At 34.4% G+C, this 24,667-nt stretch overlaps 3 protein-coding genes across 9 annotated transcripts; 1 reads left to right on the forward strand and 2 right to left on the reverse strand.

Annotated features, from left to right (window-relative positions):
• Positions 1-9,401: 9,401 nt before the first annotated feature.
• LOC120265065 lies at positions 9,402-11,666 on the reverse strand. Its single transcript, XM_039272985.1, has 4 exons — positions 11,040-11,666; positions 10,501-10,755; positions 10,188-10,407; positions 9,402-10,108 (listed from the first exon to the last, which is right to left on the reverse strand). The coding sequence occupies exons 1-4, from the start codon at positions 11,664-11,666 to the stop codon at positions 9,402-9,404; spliced, it is 1,809 nt and encodes a 602-aa protein (XP_039128919.1).
• A 400-nt stretch (positions 11,667-12,066) lies between these two features.
• Positions 12,067-13,293, reverse strand: LOC120265067. Its single transcript, XM_039272986.1, has one exon. The coding sequence runs from the start codon at positions 13,291-13,293 to the stop codon at positions 12,067-12,069; it is 1,227 nt and encodes a 408-aa protein (XP_039128920.1).
• A 2,616-nt stretch (positions 13,294-15,909) lies between these two features.
• Positions 15,910-24,399, forward strand: LOC120265537 (THUMP domain-containing protein 1 homolog). 7 transcript variants are annotated; one of them, XR_005537676.1, is made up of 10 exons: positions 15,910-16,074; positions 16,180-16,296; positions 18,612-19,097; positions 19,331-19,470; positions 19,586-19,706; positions 20,283-20,423; positions 20,884-20,995; positions 21,461-21,496; positions 21,588-22,361; positions 24,126-24,399. XR_005537676.1 is itself a non-coding variant. In XM_039273474.1 (9 exons), the coding sequence occupies exons 1-7, from the start codon at positions 15,979-15,981 to the stop codon at positions 20,977-20,979; spliced, it is 1,197 nt and encodes a 398-aa protein (XP_039129408.1). In that variant the 5' UTR covers positions 15,910-15,978; the 3' UTR covers positions 20,980-20,995; positions 21,461-21,480; positions 22,318-22,335. The 7 variants fall into 7 exon arrangements, 3 of the variants coding, with proteins under 3 accessions (XP_039129408.1, XP_039129409.1, XP_039129407.1); XR_005537678.1 differs by having other exon boundaries at positions 21,461-21,480; positions 24,126-24,398; XR_005537679.1 differs by lacking the exon at positions 21,461-21,496 and having other exon boundaries at positions 24,126-24,398.
• The last annotated feature ends 268 nt before the right edge of the window (positions 24,400-24,667 follow it).

Below are 24,667 nucleotides of genomic sequence, written 5' to 3' on the forward strand. Positions count from 1 at the left end.
AGAATAAATGCAATAATCAAAATATGTTGATATCATATGTTTAATAAACTAATAACTAATCAATGAAGAAGCAATTAATTTGTTCCATTAAATTGCATGTTTTATTAAGCATCAAATTTAAAACTTGGGCATACTTTTATCAGTGTCACAAATATGAACTCAAATGCTAAAACCCACAATTTTCTTCTACTTGATAGCTGGCAATTAGTTTATTACAGCTAGAACAACAAATAGAAGAGTTAGTACAATGAAAATGAAGTAGGTTAGCAATGATTCTCTTAGTAAGGCAAACATACCTCAATTTCGCAATAAATATGCTTTAAAAAGGGGAAAAATACTATTTATAATTTAGCAAAAAGGATTCTAAGCTTCGCTATGGAGTTAGATATAATATTGTTGAATTCAGAACTAAATTCTTGTACCTTCAGATGTTTGTATATTATTGAAAGTGGCAGATATGTTCATGTAATGTAATCTTTGCATAAATTAATAAGCACAATGATTATAACAACATATCCACCCATGGAAGATGAATCAACTTTCTCTAAAATAAATTAGTCAAGTCTAATTCACTTTTAATTAAACATAATCACTAATTGGTCATCCAAAGCATTATCCTAAGCTTTGACCAATTCATAAAGTCCAACAATAACATCATCATCTCTTCATAAAATTAGCAAATAATGATTACTAAAAGCTCATTGACTAAACTGAACTATTACTTGTTCTTATGCCTAAGAAGCTCAACCAGACCATTATTGGAACACCATTGTTTAACCAAAAGAAAAAAGTCAACCCCTCTTATCATCTTATCCATAGAGAGAAGAGTTTAGTGCCCATTTGGATATTCCATTAATGTCATTAACGAAATGAGAGAGATTGTTTAGGTTGCTCTTGCTCCATGCAAATAGACTTCATCTCTTTGGATCATCAATATCTTTTTCTTATTCATTCCTTAACTTTATGCTTCCCTCGTTGACATTAATTGATAAATATATATATATATATATATATAGTCTTAAATCAGAACAACATATACATATTAATGTGCTTTTTACAATTGAACATCATTCTTAATTTGTGAGATTTTTTTATTCTTCGGCCATCCATGAACAAAGCCCATCAAGGCTCATTCTGACTAACAAACACTATATAATTGCATAGGAAGTAACATCACAAACTTAGAACAATACAACAACAAATTCATATGTAAATTTACAATTTAGCAAAAAAGATTCCAAGTATACCAAATTTTAAGATCAATCTACCTAATCTTAAAATCACAGACCTTCCATTTCCAGGCTATCTACACTAAAAATATTAGTTAAGTGAAGCATTATGATATCATCACACAGGAAGTAGCAAAACAAAATTTAGAACAATATAACTAGCAAAGTTCAAGCATACCAAATTTCAATACAAGCAAACCATAATCCAAAACAAAAGGATGTTCATTTCAAGCCAAATATGCTAAAAAGAAACCAAACTTTAACTAACAAAAGCACTATCATATCATTGCTTGAGGACTAACAACACAAATTCAGAACAACAACAAAGCAATGAATTGAGAAGCCATAAATTTACAAGTAAATTAATAAGAAGATTTAAATTTTACCATGTTGAGAAAGATCAATAAACGCCTCGGATCTTGAAACAAAAGTTGTATGTTAGACTACCAAAAGCATATACCTTAACCTCTGTTGCACTTCTGAAACTTGGACTTGCAGTAATCTTAAATGATTAGTCAGTTCTTGTTCAAGAGATCCAATCAAGACCATGATTACAAAGTAGAACCAAAATCAAACCGAAACTTAGAAAAGTATTGCATCCATAAGAGGTCTTTGATATGTACACCTCAACTGTTTGAGTGCTGCAAAAAAGTATGACATTTTTTTTCCAAAAAGAATAATTACTATAAAGTATGCCAATTTAAGCTTATAGCTTATATAACTTGATCCAAGAACGCCTTATATTGACGTCATGATCTAGTGTCTTGAATGTCTTCTTCAAAGCCTACATTCTCACATAATATAAATAAATTTTTGTCTGATATATTCGATTGACACGGTTTTAGACATGGTTTTGGGTTGTTTGGCACAATTTTTAGCATGGTGAACCCAAAACCGTGCCAAATGTTATATATTCCATTGGTTAGAGCCGGTCTTAGCGAAAATGGGGCCCTAAGAAAATCATAATTTTTTTAATAATTTTTATTAAATACTGAATTATATAATAAAAATAAAAATATGAATTACTATTAACAATTATGATAAACAAAATATTAACCTAGAAAAAATTTGGAGATATCCTTATAGTCCTTTGTTTAATTATTGCAATGCATAAAAAAAAATAAAGAAAAAATCAATTAAAGTTCACTTTTCTTGCCTTTTGAGATGCAAAACTATCAATTAACCCCTTAAATAGAAGTGTAGAGGCTTTATTATTATTATTATTATTATTATTATTATTATTATTATTATTATTATTATTATTTATTTATTTATTTATTTATTTATTTGATATTTTGGAATATTAGAATGTTAAGATTGTTAAGATTGTAAGGTTACAATGTTAACGTTAGATTCAAGTCCTAGTATTAACTTTATTAATCCATTTAAATAGATTATAAAGGCATCATAAATATAATAAAACCAAAATTTATTGCATCTTGATATGATCATGAATCAATTAAATAAGAAAACTTTTATAGCTTTAAAAAATTTAAATCTCAAAATCATAACTATATTATAATGCTAGAACCAAGTGATCCAAGTCCCAATATTAACTTCATTAATCTATTTAATAGATTATAATGACGACAAATTTATTACATCTTGATATCTTAATATAAATTTTATAGTTTAAAAAAAATTCATTATTATAACTATATGGATAGATATTAGATAATAATAAATAAAATTTTTAAATATAATTAAAAAAATTGTGGGGCCTAGACAATTGTGGGGCTTTATTATAACAATAAATTTATTGGATATTAATCATAAATTAAAAATTTTATAATTTAAAAACATTTTAAATTTTATGAGATAAGATAATAATAATTATTATTATTATTATATATATATTTTTTGTAAAAAATAAAAATTTCAGGGCCCGAGAAAATATAGGGGCCTTAGGCGTAGGCCTTGGTCGCCTATGCCTAGGGCCGGGCTTGCCATTGGCACAGTTTTGGGTTCGCCATGCCAAAAACCATGCCAAATAAGGGTATGATGTGGTTATCACAGTTTTCGACATGGTTTGGGAATAGTTTTGTTTTTATCTAAATTTTAGACAAAAATATAAATGGTGTTAAATACAGTGATAAAATTATCATAATTTGGTACCCATATATGACAACTTTGTTAGAGTACTAACTTTTGTTTCATGTCAATTTCCATGACAAATTTGACACGGAAACTAAAATCGTGCGATCGTATGAAATTCATGTTTTTCTTGTAGTGTTTTTCTTTTTGTTTTTTTAATCAACACCCACCATTCATTTGTAACGATAGCCTTTAGGGGCCGTTTGGTTTGTGGTAATGTAGAAAGATTATCAAGTGTTATGTGGTAATCTGAAAATATTGCCATGTTTGGTATTGCACTGGTGATAATCTAGATGGTAATATCACATTACCAAGAAAGTTGGTAATCTTATTACCACCAAATTTGGTGTATGTCTTGGATTACCAAGCATGTAGTAATCTTATAACTTGGTTATGAACTATTCCCGATGATAAGAGTTCTCAACCAAACATGGTTATATTAAATTGCCACAATATTCCCAACCATATAATATTCCCACCCATATTACCATAGTAATCTCGTTATGGGTGATTTTCATTTTGGTCATTGTGTTTCAATTTGTTTCTTTTTGGTCATTAGATATTAATTTGTTTTCACCGGTTGGTCACTTGGGGTTTTCCGGCCAAATTTAGATGACGTGGCGGCTAGAAATGCCACATCACTCTTTCTTTTTATATATATATTTTTCTCTCATCCCAGCTAAAGAGAGGTCACGACTCGCCTTACTTAAAAAGAGTGACATGGCATTTCCGGCCGCCACGCCATCTAAATTTGGCCGAAAAATCCCAAGTGACTAACCTGTGAAAACAAATTAATATCTAATGACAAAAAAAAAACAAATTGAAACACAATGACCAAAATGGAAATCAGCCATAACACATGACCACATGAAAAATTTACCCCTTGTTTGACTAGTAAAAATATAAATGCAAATAAACATTTCTAATAAAACCATTATGAAAGTTGAAATATAGATAATTAGTAAAAAAAATTAAATGAATCTGACATTTCTAAAGATGAGGAATTAATATTAGAACATGAATATTTTCAGCAAAAATTATTTGACTAAATACACTATTGTTAGGTGCTAATTTGAATAATATTAAGTGTCATTATTTATATGCTATTAATAAGTATTTTATTTATATCTTAGTTAAATTACAATATATATATATATACTGTTGTTGCCTGAATACAACAGTAAATTTGTTGAGGACCTTGAACTTGTAGAACTTCGAACTTGGAGGTCGAACAAAGGGAGTTGGAGTCTCTTCCTTCTTCGAATGCTTAGGACTGTAATAGTGTGGGAAGTATTCCTCATAAACACTCCGATGGCTAAGTTAGTAGAGAATAAACTTTGTTCTTTCTTGGATGTTTTTTTCCCGAAAAGTCCCTCCCCCATGTTTAGATGAGGGAGGCTATTTATAGATATATGATTAACAGTTACGTTAATACATCATGTGTTCGAGATCATGGGGGCAAGGGGAGATAGTGGGTGTGAAGTGAGGTATTACGTGGTATGAAGTTAAATTAGGCCACATTAGTTGCTCCCCACTTCTATCTTTAGGTTAGAACCTTAAAGAGAGAAGTAGGTCCTTATTTGCTTCAAATTCAAACTTCTTTTAAACTTATCCTACTAATAATATTTGAACTTATCCCCAGATAAGATACAACTAATTTAAATCTATCTCTATCTAGATAATATGGTTGGATAAAGCTCACTTGAATTTATCTTTATCGGATAAAGATTTATTTGTTGAGTTCAACTCAAATTTGAGCTCTTACCTTTCGATTTCTATATAAGGAAGTTCCCACCCCACTTTTAGAATTACACAGCCTCTATTGGGTTAAAGACTTTTGGCATCGTAGCTGAGTTAAAGTATTTTTCGGTATTCTTCCTGTGATCATCAAAGATTTTTGCATGGCTTCGTTTCTCCGCAGTTTGAAGGTATTATTAAATTAATTAATTAATTAATTACCTTTGCCTTTCATCAGCCGACAGCACTAAAGATTATAAATATATATATTAAGTAATTAATTAATTAATAATATATGTATATATATATATATATAGCATCACCTTGTCATGGCTCGAACGAAGCAAACTAGTAGACCTGTTACACCTTTTGGACCTCAGTCTCACTTCGTGATAGGCGCTTATCTTCCTACTTCTCTTAATGAAGGTGATGTTCAAAGTTTCAAGGCTAAGTATTCGATTCCTTCCGACTAGAGAATTAGTCTTCCTGGTGACCCCAATTGTCCTTTTTGTTTCGCCCCTGGTATGTCTTTTGCCATTCATTAGGCGTTACATGATATGGGCATTCGCTTTCCAATGCCCTCCTTCATCATAGAGTTCTTGAAGCTTAACAAGCTATCTCTTGCTCAGCTTTATCCGAATTCCTGGAGGTTTCTTATAAGCTTTCATATTTTTTGCTTTATAAGTGGGCTTAGGTTCTCAGTTGACCTTTTTCATCTCTTTTTTGAGCTTCAACCTTGTAAAGATAAGTCTGGTCATCATGTCCTTCACGGGACTTATTCTTTCCTTATTGATGATCTCCTTCCTATAAAAAATTATGAAGATAGATGGGTTCTTGTTTACCCCCAGAAAGGTTCTTGGAAAGATCCTTACCAATGGTGTTGGAACAGAAAGGGGGTATCATGAAAACCTTATGCCCCACTTAGAGAGAAATTTGTTCCTGAGATTCATGTTATTGAGCGTTCCTGCCATAATATCAGTGCCCTTATGACCCCTTCTAACTTAAGGGTTGCAGGGTGGGGAGTTCTTCCACCTTCTCCTTCGTTGTCCTCTTATTCTTCTTCTTATCTTTTCATCCTTTCATGGTGATGCTACAGGCAAAGAGACTTATTTGAGCCAAGGTGATTTTTTTTAGAATATATTTGACTATGACCTTCAGCATATGTTTTAATAATTTTATTTAATATTTTTTTTACTAGACATGGTATCCAAGAACTCTGCATTTGCTGCTTCTCCAAACGGGTCAACAAAAGCGTGCTCGAGATAATGAGACTTCGAAACTTTCTCAACCCGGATCTTCTCAGGTTCTTACATTAGGTGCATCTCCTCCTCAAAAAAGATTGAAGTCTCCTACATCCAAAGGTGCTAACCTTGTCGATTCTGAAGTTGTTAAGGCTTCCTCCAGGGGTTCTGACCCTAATCCTGATGCTCCACAAGGTTTGAACCTTAATGTTTTCAAGGGTTCTAACCTTGACACTTGCAAGGGTCCTAACCCTCTAAATAAAGCCAACAATGATGCATCAAAGGGTTCTAACCCCTTATTATCATCTGAAAACCTTGTGGTTTCACATCGTGAAAGAAGGGAGCTGCGTTCTGAGTCTCTTTTAGATGTCAATCTCACTTTCCACTCATGGAACCACCTCAAGCAATTCATCGGATATATAAGGATCATGCTAAACTTAGGATTACCCTAAAAGGGGAACCTTTTAGGTTTTATCCTGGTTTAGTTGATACAGATAGTATTACTCAACCTGGGGTGGCTTATAGATTAATGTATTCTTCTATTCTTCTACGAGATAAGGAATCTTATTTTGCCAATATGCTAGAGAATTTAGATGTTGCTGAACGTCTTTTGGTTGAGGTATTTGTCTCTTTTGTTTTACCTTTTTCTTACGGATAATTTAATTTTGATGTCTTTTTCTTTATTGGGGATAGGGTACTCACCGTTCTTCTTTGGCGTTTGGGTTGATGAGATCCTTAAATCAACGCTTAGAAGATTCAAACATTTATCAGAAGAAGTTGTAGTTGACTATTGAGGACCTTCGAAAACACAACAAGGAGATTACTGCCCACCTTCAAACTTCAGAAGTGGAACTTGCTAGTTTGAGAGGATATGCATCCAAATGTTCCACCTTAAATGATGAGAACAAGAGACTCGGAGATAAGGTTTCATCTTTATGTTTGACTATCACTTATCTTGAGAAAGATTTAGCTTCTGAATGACAGGCTACTTCTACATTGAAGGATGAGATATCTTTCCTTTGTCAAACTTTAGATGCTTATCGACAATCTATCCGTACTACTGCTGTTCGAGAATATCATGAGCCATTTAAATTGTTTTTAAAGGAAATGTGTAGTCGGTGTTACCTTCATTAAGATTGGCTTTTATCTTGATCGAAAGCTTCTTGAGAAGGAACATGGTCGTGCTTATCCCGAGTTAGTCTTTTCAAAGACTAGCTCCATTGTTGAGCCTTTACCTTGGAGGAGTTTTGATCCCACTGAGGAGGATGTTACTATCTCTTTAAACTCCGGCCTTCATGATGACTTAGATGATCTTATTGGCCCTTGGGAGTTTTTTAGGAAGAATGGAGTCTCCTTCGAAAGACATGATGATGAGATCTCAGCTTTGCAGGGTTTGGATGATGAGTAAATTTTTGATGAGATGCCTTCCCCTGTATGTAATGAACAACTTGTACATCCTGCTCCATAACAATCTTTTTTCTTCTATAATGATTATTTATAGTTTCCTTATTTAGTTCATAGTGATGATGTGTAAACTTTCAATAAAAGTGATTATTTATAGTTTTCTTTCATAATATTTTGTTGTTGTGTTCTCTCTTTCGATGTGTAGACCACACATCAGGTTTTTAATGTGTGAACTTTCATTCCCCGTAAGATGAATGTTTAAGATATGAACCCTCTATAGAATACGATATTCTCAAGATTCGTATTTTATTCCCCCACAGAATGAAAATATAAAGTGCGAACCGTTCATCTCTTCCTTTATAAAAGATCAGGTTCTTAAGATACGTACTTTCATTCCCTCGTAGAATGAAAGTTTAAGGTGCAAACCGCTCATCTCTTCCTTTATAGAAGATCAGGTTCTTAAGATACGTACTTTCATTCCCCCGTAGAATGAAAGTTTAAGGTGCGAACCGCTCATCTCTTCCTTTATAGAAGATCAGGTTCTTAAGATTTGTACTTTCATTCCCCCATAGAATGAAAATCTAAGGTGCGAACCGTTCATCTCTTCCTTTATAGAAGATCAGGTTCTTAAGAGGTGTACTTTCATTGCTAGGGATTTAAAGTGAGACCATGTCATTCTTGTTCTTGAAAACCCGTTGGCATGAGAAATTAAAACACACGATAATTATGTGGAAAACCCCAATAAAGGGGAAAAAAACCATGGGACCGTAACTACGGTGCCATTTATTTCTATTTATATATAACTTACAATTTAAAAAATGTACATGCTCTGAAAATAAAGCTTCAGATGATTGGTGTTCCAAGTCTTTTGAATCTTTTTTCCTTCCAAGGATTCTAGTTTGCATGTTGCCGACCAATTATTCTTCTCACCCGATAGGGTCCTTCCCAATTTGGCTGAAGCTTCCCTTCTTCTACAAGGGTATTTGTGATGGACATTTTTCTTAGCACGAAATCACCTTCAACAATAGGTTGTTCTTTCACCTTTGAGTTGTAGTAACGAGCCACCCTTTGTTGATAAGCTGCTAAACGTATATAGCTTTGATCTCTTTTTTCATCTAGGAGGTCTAAATTATTTCTAAGTGCTTCCGAGTTGCCTTCTTCATGAAATTCAACCATTCTTGGAGAAGCTGCCCCGATTTCTACTGGGATTAAAGCCTCTATTCCATAGGTAAGGTTGAAAGGTGTTTCTCCTGTTGAGACCTTACTCGTTGTCCTATACGCCCAAAGGATTGACAAAAGCTCTTCTGTCCATACTCATTTCGCCTTATCTAAACGCATTTTTAGACCTTCCAAGATAGTTCGATTGCTTCTTTATGCTTGCCCATTAGCTTGGGGGTATGCCACGTAGAAAGCTAAGTTCGGATATGGAGCCTTTCACAAAAAGTCCTTAAATGAGTCACAATCAAATCGCTTTCCTCGATCTCAGGGACATATATTCGGAAGTCCAAATCGATGTATGTATGTCTCTTTCCAAACCATACTTTCTATTTTTGTCGGTTATTGTTGCCAATGGTTCTACTTTCACCATTTGGTGAAATAATCACTACCACCATTAAGAATTTTTCTTCCTCCGCTGTTTATGGGAAAGGTCCCAAGAGATCTAATCCCCATTTAGCAAATGGGGTTGGTTTCAATATCACATCTCGAACATCTGAGGCAGAGCTTTTTGGATAGGTGCGAACCTTTGGCATTTATCACACTTCTTTACCTTCTTTGAAGCATCATCTCTCAAGGTAGGCCAATAAAATCCTGCACGCAAGACTTTGGCTGCTAAGGCTCTCACTCCCATATGTTGTCCACATATTTCTTCATGGACTTTAGCTAACGCATATTCTGCATCTTGTTTTTGGAGGCACCTTAAAAGTGGCATGGATAACCCCTTCTTGTAGAGAACACCATTTATCAGCGTGAAATGAGCTGCTCTCATCTTTAATTTTTTGGCTTCCAGTGTGTTTGAAGGCAGCTCCCCATCTTTTAAGAATTTCTTAAAGGGTATTCTCCAATCATTCCCATCTTCAATGTTTGCTATGTTCTTCTTTTCGATACTTGGCTTTTGAACTTCTTTGAGATGTACAATCCTTCCCTTTGTTTCCATTGATGAGGCCAATTTGGACAAAGCGTATGCATGACTATTTGAATTCCTATTAACTTGTAATAATTGGAATTCTTCAAACTCCTTAGACAAGGTTTTAACCTTGTGAAGGTATTGGCGTATGATCGGTTCTTTTGCTTCATACTCTCCATGAAACTGTTGAACCACTAATTGTGAATCACTATGTGCCATCAATCTTTTCACCTGTAGTTGCTTGGCTAAGCTCATTCTTGCTATGAGTGCTTCATATTCTGCAATATTGTTTGAGCTTAAAAAGTCAAAGTGCAATGAATACTCTAGTATATTTCCTTCAGGAGAGATCAGAACTACCCCCAGCTCCGCTCCCCGATGAACTTGATGCTCCATTGACAAACATCTTCCATATGTGTTCATCTGCTTTGTTTAGCTTCTCTTCTCCAGTGCATTCTACTATGAAATCAGCTAAAGCTCGACCTTTGATTGCTTGTCTAGGTTCAAAGCAAATATCATACTCTCCTAGTTTAATCACCCACTTTGTAAGTCTTCCAGAATATTCTGGTCTTTGTAATATCTGATGCAAAGGTTAATCTGTTAAGACCACTATAGGATGAGCTTGAAAGTAGGGTCTTAATTTTCTGGAAGCCATCACAAGTGCTAATGCTACCCTTTCAGTAAAAGGGTATCGAGACTCTGCACCTTGAAGTACTTTACTGACGTAGTACACAGGTTTATCCACTTTTCCTTCCCTCCTCAATAAGACTGCTCTTAAAGCCATCTTGCTAACTCCCAAATATACAAATAATGGCTCTTTAGGCTCAGGTCTAGTCAAAAAAGGTATCTGCTTCAAGTATTCTTTTAGCTCTTCAAAAGCCTTATCACATTCTGAAGTCCATTCAAAATTCTTCCCACCTCTTAAAGTCTTAAAGAAGGAAGGCTCTTTTCAGCTAACTTGGAAAGGAACCTATTTAGGGCTGCAATTCTTCTAGTTAAGCGTTGCACCTCATTCATAGATGATGGAGATCTCATCTCTAGTATGGCTTGCACCTTCTCTGGGTTAGCTTATATCCCTCTTTTAGTTATCATGTAACCAAGGAATTTTCCAGATTGAACCCCAAACGTACATTTGTTGGGGTTAAGTCTCATGTCATATTTTCTTAATACATCAAAGACTTGGTTGAGTTTTTCTATATGAGACTCACCTACCTTGCTTTTGATGATCATATCATCGACATAAGCTTCCATAGTGTCACCTAAAAGGTGCTTGAACACCTTGTTCACCATTCTTTGATAGGTTGCTCCTGCATTTTTTAGTCCAAAAGGCATTACTTTGTAACAATACGGCCCTCTCTTAGCAATGAAAGCAGTCTTTTCTTTATCTGAGGGATTCAACTTTATCTGATGATATCCTGATAAAGCATCCATGAAGCTTAGCAACTCATAGCCTGAGGTCTCATCCACTAACTTGTCGATTCTTGGTAAAGTATATGAAACTTTTGGGCAAGCTTTGTTAAGATTAGTGAAGTCTACGCATACTCTCCATTTCCTATTTGATTTCTTCACCATTACAACATTGGCAAGCCATTCTGGGTATTGGACCTCTTCAATGAAATCAGCTTGAATTAGTTTATCTATCTCTTCTTCTAGAGCATGTTTCTTTTCAGGTGGCATATTCCTTCTTTTCTGCTTTATTGGCTTTATACTTGGGTCCACATTCAAATGATGAGAAATCACCTTCAAACTAATGCCTGGAATATCAGCTGGTGTCCATGCGAAGATGTCCACGTTCTTTTTAAGGCAAGAGACCACTTCTCTTTTTATTTCTTCCGTCATTCCACTTCCTAAGTAAGTGACCTTATTTGGATAGTCATCTTTTAACCTCACAAGTTCTACTTTTTCTACAGGCTTTGGCTTATCAACTGAGTCTTCTGAGATTGCCAAGGTTCCATCCCTTAGCAATTGTTTTCCTTTGATGGAAGATACATAACAGCTATGAGCTTTTTTTTTTTATCTCCTCTTACTTGCCCAATTCCTCATGAGGTTGGAAACTTCATTAACAAATAACTGGAAGAGAGCAGACTCTCATGTCATTGAGCAAAGGCCTTCCTAGGATTGCATTGTAAGCTGGTGACACGGATTTTATTACCATAAAATTAGCCATTCTTGTAATGTGACGTGGTTCTTCACCTAGCGTGATCGCCAACTGGATTGATCCCATGATAGGAACTGATTCTCATGAGAAGCTAAATAGTGGGGATGACACCTTCTTCAATCTATCATATGATAGATTCATCTTCTCAAAGAAGTTCCAATAGATAAGGTTTACAGAGCTCCCATTATCAATGAGAATTCTCTCTACTGGGAACTTCATAATAGTTTCGGAAATAACCATTGCATCATCATGGGGCATGACTACATCTCCTTGATCTTCGGCAGTAAAAGTAATTGGTTCTTTATTCTCTTGAGTTTTCATGATGCTTTTAACTTCATAAGCTTGCCTTGCATAAGCCTTCCTTGATATAGAAGTCTTACCTGCTAAGGTTTCACCACCAATAATAACATATATTGCTGGGTGAGATGGCTTGTTGTCTAAAATGGGGGGGGTTTTCTCAGTCATCTTGGAATCTTTTTTATCGTTCATCCCTTTGTTATCTTCATATCTTTCCTTTTTTAAGTAAGACGGTTTCTCGTTTCTCCATGCTTCTGAGTAGACAAATTTGTTAAGCTTTCCTTGGTGCACTAGTGATTCAATCTCATTCATCAGTTCTCTGCATCTATCAGTTGAATGTCCATGGGTTTTGTGAAACCTACAGTATGCGTCTGTAAACTTTCCTATTGTCTCGTTTGCCTTAGGAGGAAAGGCAAGGAGACCAGATCCTTCTATTCTTGGCAGGATGGTAGAACGTGGTTGGCTCAATGGTGTGAAGTTCTCAAATTTGAGCTTTGGAATTTGTCTGTGTTCATTTCCTCTTCCAGTCCTTCTCCCTTCATAATTAGTTTTATCTCTATCTTTTCTTTTCTTATCTCTATTTCCAGTATTGATGTGCCTCATGACATCCTCTGAAAGGATAAACTTAGTAGCCCGATTGAATAGATCTCCAAGAGTAAGGGGTTGATTAGGGGAAAGAGATTTTTGAAAATTTCTTGATCTTGTCCCTTGAAGCATTCGTGATACTGCTACTGTGGCTTGAAGATCTTGTACTTCTAAGGTAGCGGCACGGAATCTTTCAACATAGTCCTTCAGGTTCTCTTTCTCATCTTGTTTAATAGTCAGAAGGTATGAAGCGTCCTTATATCTTCTAGCATTAATGAGGAACACATTTATAAATTCCTTCCTCATCTGATTGAAGTTTGAAATTGATCCTTCCTTCAGATTATTAAACCATATACGTGCATGCTCAGTTAAGGTAAGCGGAAATGCTCTGCATATGATTGCGTCCTCCCATCCATGAAGTAGCATCACCGCCTCATAGTTTTACAGATGGTCGTAAGGGTCACCCTTTCCAGAATAAGTTGTTAGTTGTGGCATCTTGAATTTTTTGGGTAGAGGTTCCACCATGATTTCCTTGAGGAAAGGAACCTTGCTTCTTTGTGGTGTTTCCTCGGTAGGAACCAGCTTCTTCTGTTCCAGAACATGTTCAATCATCTTTTTTAGATCAGCTGTCTCCTTTATGGTAAAAGTTAGATTCCTCCGCATCTTTTTCAAATGCTCTTGATTCTCCTTTGTAGGTGCTTTCTACCACCTCTTGGATTTTTTTCTGGAGGTTCAACCCTCTCTTGGTTATGAGGATGTGGATCACCTTGCTCTTGTTGTTCCATAGCTTGCTTTTCGCTAAGATGTTGGTTAGAGAGGAGCGTTTCTTGAGGTAGGGCTTGCTGGACAAAAGAGCATTAAATCATCTAACTTTCTGTTGTTTTCATCGAACTTCTTTATAAGCGCTTCATATTCACTTAAAGGAATCGTTGGCATCGTATCTCTTGAGAGCTCGGGTGGAACCTCTAATTGTTCTTGAAGGTTTTCACTTTGAGGAATCATTTCTTCTTGAGTAGTAGCCATCTGAGAGCGTGACGTTTGGGACTTCTTTGGTGGCATTAGTGTAGATTGAAGAGATTACATGAAAGTAACCTTGTGTGATGGCCTTTTGATCTCGTTCCCACAGACGGTGCCAACTGTTGTTGCCCGAATACAACAATAAATTTTTTGAGGACCTTGAACTTGTAGAACTTCGAACTTGGAGGTCGAATAAAAGGAGTTGGAGTCTCTTCCTTCTTCGAATGCTTAGGCCTGTAACAGTGTGGGAAGTATTCCCCACAAACACTCCGATGGCTAAGTTAGTAGAGAATAAAGTTTGTTCTTTCTTGGATGTTTTTCTGAAAAAGTCCTCCCCTTGTTTGAATGAGGGAGGCTATTTATAGATATATGGTTAACCGTTATGTAAAACTTCACGTATTCCAAATCGTGGGTGCAGAGGGAGATCGTGGGTGTGATGTAGGGTATTACATGGTATGAAGTTAAATTTGGCCACATCATATACATTCTCTATTTTTTTTGAAACAATAACTTCACTCGAAACCAAAATCTTAAATTGTTTTCTTATTTTATTTATTTTTCTTTTTTTAAACCATTTTTCATCCATTTTTTTAAAATTCTTGAATTTTGACATTTTTTTTTAATCCCAAATTTTATGATGAATTTTTTTTTACCTTTTTTTATACTTATCCCTTTTGTTTTTGAATTTTTTTATTTTTATTTTTGTAATTATCCTTTTTTTCATTTTTTATATTTTTTACTTATCCTCTTTTTGTATTTTTTTAATTTGATTGAATTTTTTTATCTTAAGTAATTATCCTTTTTTGATTTTTTTTAATATTTAGCCTCCCTAATTGTTTTCTTTTTAAACTGATATGATTTTATTTTGATCCGAAGGAATCAGATTTCTTTCAGAACTTAAATTTAATATAATTTAAATAATAACCTATTATTAACCATATATTTGGGAAAAAGAATCCGTTAACGAGGGGGTTTTGACAAGAGTTATAAAATCGATTAATGAATAATTTATTAAATTATAAATAAATGAATATTTATTAATTTTGAGTGAGATTTTATATTTTATAACTCGAATATAGTTTTCAATGGATGTAAAAGAGGATTACACAAATCCTTTCTAATTCGTCAAAAATCTCCTATATATGGCTAGAATTAGTCTTATATATGTTTTGGGAATAATTATTAGAAGGTCGTGGTTTATCTACATTTATTTCAAAAAATGATATATAATTATTAGAAGATTATTTATATTTGGGTAGTAATACTTTATATTTGGCTAGAATCATTCTTGCATATGTTGTGGGAATAATTAGGGTTTATCATGCTTTAAAAAATTACATGATGCATGTTTTAGAAAAGAATTAAATTTAAAAATAAAAATAATCAAAATAAACTTAAATATTATGAATTTTGTATGATGTTTTTCTACGTATTTAATTAATTATCAATTTATATTTTCATTGTTCTTATAAAGTTTTAAAAAATATTATTAATTTATGTATTTAGTAAAATTTGTAATTTAGTATATTAGTCTGAATTAGGATCAGAAAAAAAATTATTTAATTAAAATTATTAATTTATCGAATATTCATTAATTCATAGAGATTTTACTGTAGATATAAATTTCCTTTCCGAGTATACGGGACGTTTATGCAATAGAAGTATTTTAAAGGGATAATTTTGCAAAAAGAACCACTGAAGGCCCTAAAGGGGCCTTGTTTGGGTTGGCTTCTCAAAAAAGCACTTTTTTTAAGTTTAATAGAAGTGCTTTTTGAAAAAAATCTTTCTCAGGAGTAAGTTAAGACTTTTTATATTTTTGTGTTTGTATTAGACACTTTACGTAAGCAGGTAAAAATAGTTTAAAAAGCCTTTTTTTCGATGCTCATCACTCAGCTTACCGAAAAAGCTGTTTTCAGCTTCTTTACAGCCTGCAGCTGCAGACTACTAACAACTTTGAACCCGAAGTGCTTAACTTATAAAAACAACACGGGTTTCAAAAGCTTTCATCCAAAACAAGTCCCAAAAGCTACACTCGGCTTGTGCTTCTGCTGTTTCTCCTTCCCAAACTGTCGAGAGCTACTTCGAAGGAAATCAATGGCGGCTGAGAACAAACCCAGTGCCAGTTCCAATTCTAATTCTGGGAATAACAATGGAGGCAAGGGAAAGAAGCGCAAGTACCTTCCCCATGGGGTACAACTGTTTGATTCCATCATGAAGCTTGTTAGTTTGTTTGATTGCCTTTGTTTGTGTTTTTGACTGGATTTTTTTTGGTTTTTGTTGGGATTGGGATGCTAGAAACCAGTGAGAAAGGGTTCGTACCCGTTGCATCCTGGCGTGCAGGGCTTCTTCATCACCTGTGATGGTGGGAGGGAGCGCCAGGCCACCAATGAAGCTCTTAATCTACTTGACACTGTGAGCCTGCTTGATTTGATGCTTTGGGTTTTTTCGTTTTTCTGTTGGTGATCAGTTTTTTTTTGTTATGTTGCTTTATCCATCTTTGCTTCAGTGCTTGTCTTGTGATCACAAGGTTTCAATTTTGTTTCATAATTGGATGAAGAATTTTTTTCTGTGTTTCGGTTAACAGGAAAAAGGAAATCTTTCTCGCACCTTGACTTTCAAAATCTGGTCTTTGACATGTTTGAATTTGAATAAGAAACAACCTCTTTATGGTTCATTGACAACTTCACAAACCTAATTGGCAGAATCTGGCAACATTTTCTTTTTTGTGCACAGACCTAGAAATCCCTTCTCCTTTCTCTACCTGTTAAATTTATCCCTTTTTTTCAAGACTAATTCACCTGATCTCTTTAATTAGATTAAATGTTAGAAGCTGCTTCAACACTTTCAAACCAGAACCTTACTTTTATGCAGAACCTATAAAATAAGTTTTAACTTGTACAAAGTAGCAGCATGCCAGCATCTTGGTATAGTAGAGGTTGAACTTATCTTTGGTTATGGGTTTCAAATCAGCAGGTTGTGTTGATTTGTTTTATAACCACTAGGTTGTATTAGCCTGTAAGTCCATAAGTTGTGCAACAAATAACCTGGTTTGCTTTGGATTTCTTGGTTTTTTTTTTATATCCCAAACTGAATCTGAATCACATCACACCACTAGACTGTATCAGTCTGAAAGTCCACAAGTTTTTGGAACAAATAACCTTGTTTGCTATGAATTTCTTAATTTTTATATATCCCAAGTGAAATCTGAACTGAAGCACTGTTCATTTTGTATGTTGCGAGCTGAACTTGTCCATTCTTTTCTTTTTTTTTTTTTAATTCTAAACCAACCGGAGCCAAAATTGTCACTTCAGTTTAGTTTTTCAGTGTCTGCGAAATGTTTGTTTTTCATTTTCTCTCTGCTCTGAAGTCTTTCCATTGAGTGCTATTATCTCTTTAAGTGTCTTCACAATATTTTAATTCATCACACTAATCATGAGCATCACCATTATCCATACTGTTGTAGATAAGGGAATTTGGTATTACTTGGTTTTATGCATAATGCTATTTGTACCAAAGAATGCCAAATTAATAATAACCATCAAAGTCATCTTGAGTTGGTGATATTATGGATCTTGATAGTAAGTTAAACACTGGCAATCATTTGGATAGTCAATTAGCGAAGTTGTTTGAGACAAGTAACATTGCTCGGTGTGCGTACATTGTAAATGTCTGGTGAGAGGTTATTTAATGAATCTTTTGTGATGGGTGTATGAATGTTAGGTGGCACTAATTTGGGCATATTAGTGCCACTCAATATTCAGGAGTTCAGGAACATGTTTTTAAATTATGAAACCTTCTCATATATCTTGATTTATCTGGGAATAATTTGATAATGTAGAACTTTTTGTATCCTTTTTTGGTTAATTTATATCTTACAATATTGCTTATGATGGGATGATCAATGGTCTGAAGTATGGTATCATGGAAAAAGTGTGGCATCAATCCTTATCCAGAAGGGAAAATACCATGTCATACTCTAGTACTTAACACTTCCTGTCCCCTTTGTTCATCTTCCTCTCTGGATTAATTTTCAAGGGCAATACTCTTTGAATTTTTATAGCACTTGAAGTAGTTATCCTCCTCTAATCATGCTGAATCCAACACCTTTGTGAGGAGCACCTGGTTGTCTTGCTGTGAATTAAATAATAATTTAATCATGTTTGGATCATGGAATGTGCCCTCAAATGCTATATTGTGTAATGGGTCCGGAATATATATACTTGGACAGGTTCTTGGTGCCAGTGTATTCTAAATGTTTAGTGTTGGTATCCAACTCCATGACATGATTTCAAAATGATGTTTAACAGAGTCAAGAAGTCCCCTCTAATATGTTTTGTAGGGATAATAAGCAAACTGATTGGAACCTAGCCATTTCAATTGCATGGACTGGCTATCTATGCATACATCAGTTCCATGTACTCGTTTGGATGTAGGGTTTTATGGAAAGAAATGATTTTTTATGAAGTCTTTGATCATGTTTACTTCTCAAACAGCACAACTTGGTTGTTGGAAGAAATGCCAACTGTTATTTCATGATTTATATTTTGATTCTCTATTTAATAATCATGGATCTTATGATATCCACTCTAATCTATTCATATCTTAAATACGATGCTTATTCATCATACTAGTCTGATGCTTGTGTTTGTCTATCCTTGCATATTTTCATTAATTGTTCTGATAAGGATGTAGCTAATCTTAGCTAACCATCTTAACTTGATCTGCAGTTCTATGAAGAGCTAGTGCATGGAAAAACTTCCAGCACAAATAGCAGGACGATTCCTAGTAAACCCTTGAATAAAATAACTAAATTCAAGGATTCTGATTCTTCGAGTGATGAAGATGATTCTTCACAACCAAATGATCAAAATGTTGAGAAATCTGCTGAGGAAAGTGAAGAATCACTGGCAAAGAAGCAAAATGATCAAAATGTTGAGAAATCTGCTGAGAAAAGTGAGAAATCACTGGTGAAGGAGCAAAATGATCAAAATGTTGAGAAATCTGCTAAGGAAACTGAGAAATCACTGGTGAAGGAGCAAAATGATCAAAATGTTGAGAAATCTGTTGAGGAAACTGAGGAATCACCAGTAAAGAAGCAACGGGTAGAAGGCAATTCATCTAATTGTAAAAACATTGAGTCTGATAAAGCTAAAGATAAATGCATAGATGATCTGATCGAAGATGAACTCAAAGAATTGGGCGATAGGAACAAGGTATGATATTATGCCAAGTTTATATTAGAAGTGAATTATGATTACTTAGTGGGTTTTGTATTTTTTGGAATTGAACTTGTAGCAGGTCTAAACCTGATCTTGATTAGTCCTTTGTAATGTTTTCCTTTCACTTTTAAATGATTGCCGAAGGTTAAAAACTTTCAAGAATATGCTATATCACCATATAATTATTGTTGTAATTTCACCTTAACACCTTTTATTCTGTTCTCAAGAGGCATTTCGCAAGCCTTGATTCAGGTTGTAATGGTGTTATCTTCATACAAATGCATAAAAAGGATGGAGTTCCTGGTCCATCTAGCATTGTACAGCACATGATGACTTCTGCTGCTTCCACAAGAAAACACATGTCAAGGTCAAAATTTTCTGAAATATCCTTGTTATTGTTGTTATTTTATTTTATTTTTTTGGTTGTGATTCCAACCTTTTGAGAGCTTTAATGATATTCTGTAACACAAAATAATTTGCAGATTCATTCTGAGAATTCTACCTGCTGAAGTTGCATGTTATGCTTCAGAAGAGGAAATTACAAAAGCGATTAAACCGCTTGTTGAACATCATTTTCCAGCTGAACCTCCAAATCCACAAAAGGTGCTTCTCTAGCCTGTTTGTTGCCATTTCATTATAGGCTTATGTATTTCTACGTAAATATATTATGAGTATTATAATTATCATTAAGACACTGACAATGCTCTGATTGTGGTCATGAGGATCATTATGACATAAGTAATAATTTCATTTTGAAGTCCATTCCTGGTGTTGCACTGTTTAAGAAATTATCAAACAAGTATTTTCATTGTTCTTTCTAAATTCAATTGGATGGTCAAGATTTTTCTGCATTTTGTGATGTTATGGGTGACATACTGTTCTCTGCTTATGAAGCAGCTATTTTTAAGGCTAAGGATCTTTCATTGCCTACTGTAGTAACTTTTATAATTTCTCATATACTGTATTGGCGTTGGTGTAAAACAGCGAATAATTTTCAGAGAAACCAAATAGTTTCACTGAACTTTGATGGTTCTGGTATTTGCTTTGACATTTTTGTTTCAGCTATGTTTTTCGCCATAAAGTAGTGATAAATTGACTTACTGACTTTCAACATTATTAATTACTGAAGTACAACATTCTTCAAGGGAAACATTTTCCCTAACTCTTCGTTGTATGCAGTTTGCAGTGTTATATGAAGCACGATCCAATACTGGCATTGAAAGGATGCCCATCATCAATGCTGTTGCAAAATCTGTTCCTCAACCACATAAAGTGGACCTTAAGAACCCAGATAAAACTATCATAGTTCAAATTGTCAAGGTAAGTAAGGTTGTTTTTCTTCTTTCTTTAAAATTGCTGGTTCTCTGCTTTTTAGTGCGTGATACATTTTCATTTGATTTTACTGCTGTGATTGTGCAAGCACTTGCAATAGTTCCTGAAATTCAAGTGTGCCTATTTGCTCAATAAATTATAAATTCAAACATTATAACTGTTGTGAATTTTTGACATGGATGTATTGTTGCTTTGTTCTTGGTCATTTAGCCTAAAATCTGAGCTCAATTAACCGGAATGTTTGTAGTCTCATCTCATCTCATCAATCTTAAAAACTATCTAAAAGTTACCATCAAGTTAATCTGTTGACAAAATATTACCTGGCAGAATGAACTGATTAAGCAAATTTTCATATTTTTTTTTAAGTAAGAAATTAAAAAAGTGAAAACAAGATGTAATATTAAACTTTTTGATAATTGAACGTAACTTAATCTGCTTGCTCTCACAGACTATTTGCTTAGTGGGCGTGGTCAAAAAGTACAAAGAGCTGTCTAAATACAATCTGAGGCAACTTACTTCCCCACAAGGATCCGAAAATAACTAATGTGCTTAGAAGACGGGTAATTAAGTCTTGGATATCCCTACTTTTTGACGTAATTTTCTTTTTCCTTTTTTGTTTCATTATTATTATATATTTTGTCTTTTTTGGTGCCAAACTAGAAGCCATGTGGGACTCGGTAATCTTTCTTGGACAGCGTTTTGTTGTAGCTGTGAACTTAGTTTGCTTTCTATGAATTTTGAGTTTACTCATACTGCATGATTGTTTGGAAGTTTAATTTTGTCCTCTTGTTTTTTAAAGCTGCCTCTAAAAGCGTTGATGTCTTACTATAGTAGCACATCATTCCCTTCAATTTGAAGAACATTTGGTAACAACAACAATAATTTGATGTCTGTCATTGGCATAGATATAAGTTGATATTGTTGCTGGATGCAAGTTCTATATATGGTGTTTTTCATCCCACTGATTTTATTTTTTGTCGAACTGTCTCCATGTTGGCACCTGGGTTATCATTTTCTGGAGGTAGTCCAAGTGAAGATTCTAGGGGTAAATTTTTTGAAAGGTCACCCACTCTTCATCATTTTGCAAATTGATCACCCAGCTTCAATTTGAAGCTTTTTGATCACTTACTTTCGATTTCATCACACCGGCAGGTCACCCGGTTTTTTCCTGCCCCTTTTTGCTTACGTGGCTATCGGAGGAGGTGAGTCAGGCTACTCTTGACACGCTGGATGGCTTAGCTGGACACGCCACGTTAGCTCCTTCTTCTCCAAGAGGATTTTGGTTACATAACAAGAGTGAAGAAGTCAGCTTCTTCTTCTCCAAGCTAGCATTGACAATGGGAAGACGAGGGTGAACAAGTCAAGGCTCAATCGAGCTGCTAAGTAGGAGTGGATCTTCTAACGTGTTTTGTTTGTTTGTTTTTTTTATGCCCTAGCTGTGAAGTTTAGATTCCTGTGTGTTTCAATGTAAATAATTGGAAAGAATGGAGATTAGATTCTTTTTAATCCTTGTTAAAACCCTAGCTGAGAAGTTTAGTTTTTGTGTAATCATCTGTAAAACCCTAGCTGCATAACCAAAATCCTCTTGGAGAAGAAGAAGCTGACGTGGTGCCCCTTCACCTGACGTGGCGTGCGCTGCTTGAGCTAGTGAGCTTCACTTGACATGGCGTGTCCAACTAAGCCATCCAGCGTGTCAGGAGCAACCTGACTCACCCCTCCGGCAGCCACGTAAGCAAAGGGGGGTGGGAAAAGACCGGGTGACCTGCCGGTGTGATGAAATCAAAAGTGAGTGATCAAAAAAATTCAAATTGAAGCTGGGTGATCAATTTGCAAAATGATGAAAGGTGGGTGACCTTTCAAAAAATTTACTCAGATTCTAGAGTGACTTGGGCTATGAAAATGATGCGTAACTCGACATTAATTAAGGTCAGAGTTTACTCTTCATGTCTTTTCATTAAATTAAAAATATTTATCCAAACAAAAGTAGTGTTTTAAGCTAATTCTTCATGAGTTGATTTTCTTTAATTCTTTCATGAAATCTCAATACAATTACATTATTAATTTTTAAAAGGATTTTGGTTGGGGATAAAAGTGGGAGGTTAAGGATATTTTTTGAAGGGAAGTTATTTAATTTAGTCGATCAAAGTTTGATTTAATTAATACTAGTAGAAATTAAATATTTAACGGTTAAAAATTTATTTATTTTTAATTAGTAATATTAGTCCAATTATGTAATTATTGTTGTCTTTAACCTAGCTGGCCTTTTAGTAATAACCACTAAGCAATTATCCTTCTTCAGGAGAGCTTTCATCTTCAGTTTCCATAGTGAGAAATTAATCCCGTTGAATTTTTCAATATCGTACTTTGTTGCCATTGCTTCTAGCACAGATTGCTCCAAAGGACAGTAATCAGTTCCTTCAAAGTGTGAATAATAATTTAACTTATTTTCTGATGTGGAGGATCTACTATTAGTGGCAGCCACAGAGCAAATAATAAGTAGATATATTCACATCTGAATGAGTAAAGGGTATCGCTTGTGGGTTCTTACTGGCCATAAGGTTGTAATCAGCGGTGAAGTTATCTTCATGGAAGATAAAAAACAATTTAGCATATTTTCTAACGAAAGCAATCAACACCGACAAATTTATATGGTGTCGATTCTCATGTGGCATGATAAAGACATAAGCAACATTGAATGACAAGGTAGAAAGAATGACTGTCAATCAAATCTTGAAGTGGGAGAAATGTTAGTCAAATATTATGGCTAACATGTGGCTATAAATCAAAGTCAAGAAAAGCAACTCACCTAATTAAGGGTTGATGAGTTAATTAACCTTTAATCACATTACACACTTGCCTATAAAAGGCTAAGAGTATGAAGGCTTTCATGCACCATGTAGTTGAGAAGAGAGTGAGGATGTGAGAGAAAGTGGGAGAAAAATAATGAGAAGAAAAATTAGAGGGTCTGTGTTGCTTTTATTACAAGAGAGAATAAGTTGTTGTTCTTGTTAATAGAAAGCTTATAACTCCTATATTTTACTATAGTGAAATTCCTCTACCTTGCCAGTGTAAATTAGGGCAAAAACCATGGGCAAGGTAGTAGAATTTCACTATAGTAAAAAATAGGAGTTATAAGCTTTTTATTAATAAAGAGAACAACTTATTTTCTCATGTAATAGAAGCGACACAAACCCTCTAATTCTTCTCACTATTTTTCTCCCACTTTTTCTCTCACCCTTACTCTCTTCTCAGCTGAATAGTGCATGAAAGCCTTCATGCTCTTGGCTTTTTATATGCAAGAGTGTGATGTGATTTAGGGTTAATTAACTCACCAATGCTTAATTAGGTGAGTTGCAATTCTTGAGTTTGGTTTATAGCCACATGTTAGCCACAATATTTGACTAATATTTCTCCCACTTGAAGATTTGATTGACCGTCAATTGGATCTTCACACTGTTCTTTCAACCTTGTTATTCGATGTTGCTTACATCTTTGTCCGGCTAGATGAGGATCGACACTATTTAAATTTGTCAGTGTTTATTGCATTGCTTTCATCAGAGAATTTGCCAGGTTGTTCTTTGTGTGAATTTTTTGCATATCCACTGTTTCTTTTTCCACTTTCTCTTATACGAAGTGGTTTTAAATTCGGATATGTTTTGTCTTTGAATGAAATGTTGTATTTCTTGTAAGATTTTCTGAGGAAAGCAATCAATACCAACAAATTTATATGGTGTCGATCCTCATGTGGTCTGGTAAAGACGTAAGCAACATCGAATGACAAGGTAGAAAGAATGGTGTGAAGATATGATTGATGGTCAATCAAATCTTCAAGTGAGAGAAATGTAAGTCAAATATTGTAGCTGAGAAAAAAGTGAGGGCGAGAGAGAAAATGGGAGAAAAATAGTGAGAAGAAGAGTTAGAGGATCTGTGTTGCTTATATTATAGGAGAGAATAAGTTCTCTTTGTTAATAGAAAGTTTGTAACTCCTATTTTTTAATACAGTAAAATTTTTCTACCTTGTCGTAGTTTTTATCCTTATTTATTTTTGGGGGTTTTTACGTAAAATCTGTGTCTTGTTATTATTTTGAAGTACTTTTAGTGTGACACTACTCTACTCGGTTCCATAATTTCACAGCAGTTAGATATTAATTAAATGGTTATATAATGCTTATCCCTTTTCTTCTTTGGCTTAAGGAATTATCCCAGACAATACAAGGTGTGCAAGTGTTCTA

The sequence above is a fragment of the Dioscorea cayenensis genome, chromosome 7, assembly GCF_009730915.1.
Source record: "Dioscorea cayenensis subsp. rotundata cultivar TDr96_F1 chromosome 7, TDr96_F1_v2_PseudoChromosome.rev07_lg8_w22 25.fasta, whole genome shotgun sequence".
In the NCBI taxonomy this organism is placed as follows: domain Eukaryota; kingdom Viridiplantae; phylum Streptophyta; class Magnoliopsida; order Dioscoreales; family Dioscoreaceae; genus Dioscorea; species Dioscorea cayenensis.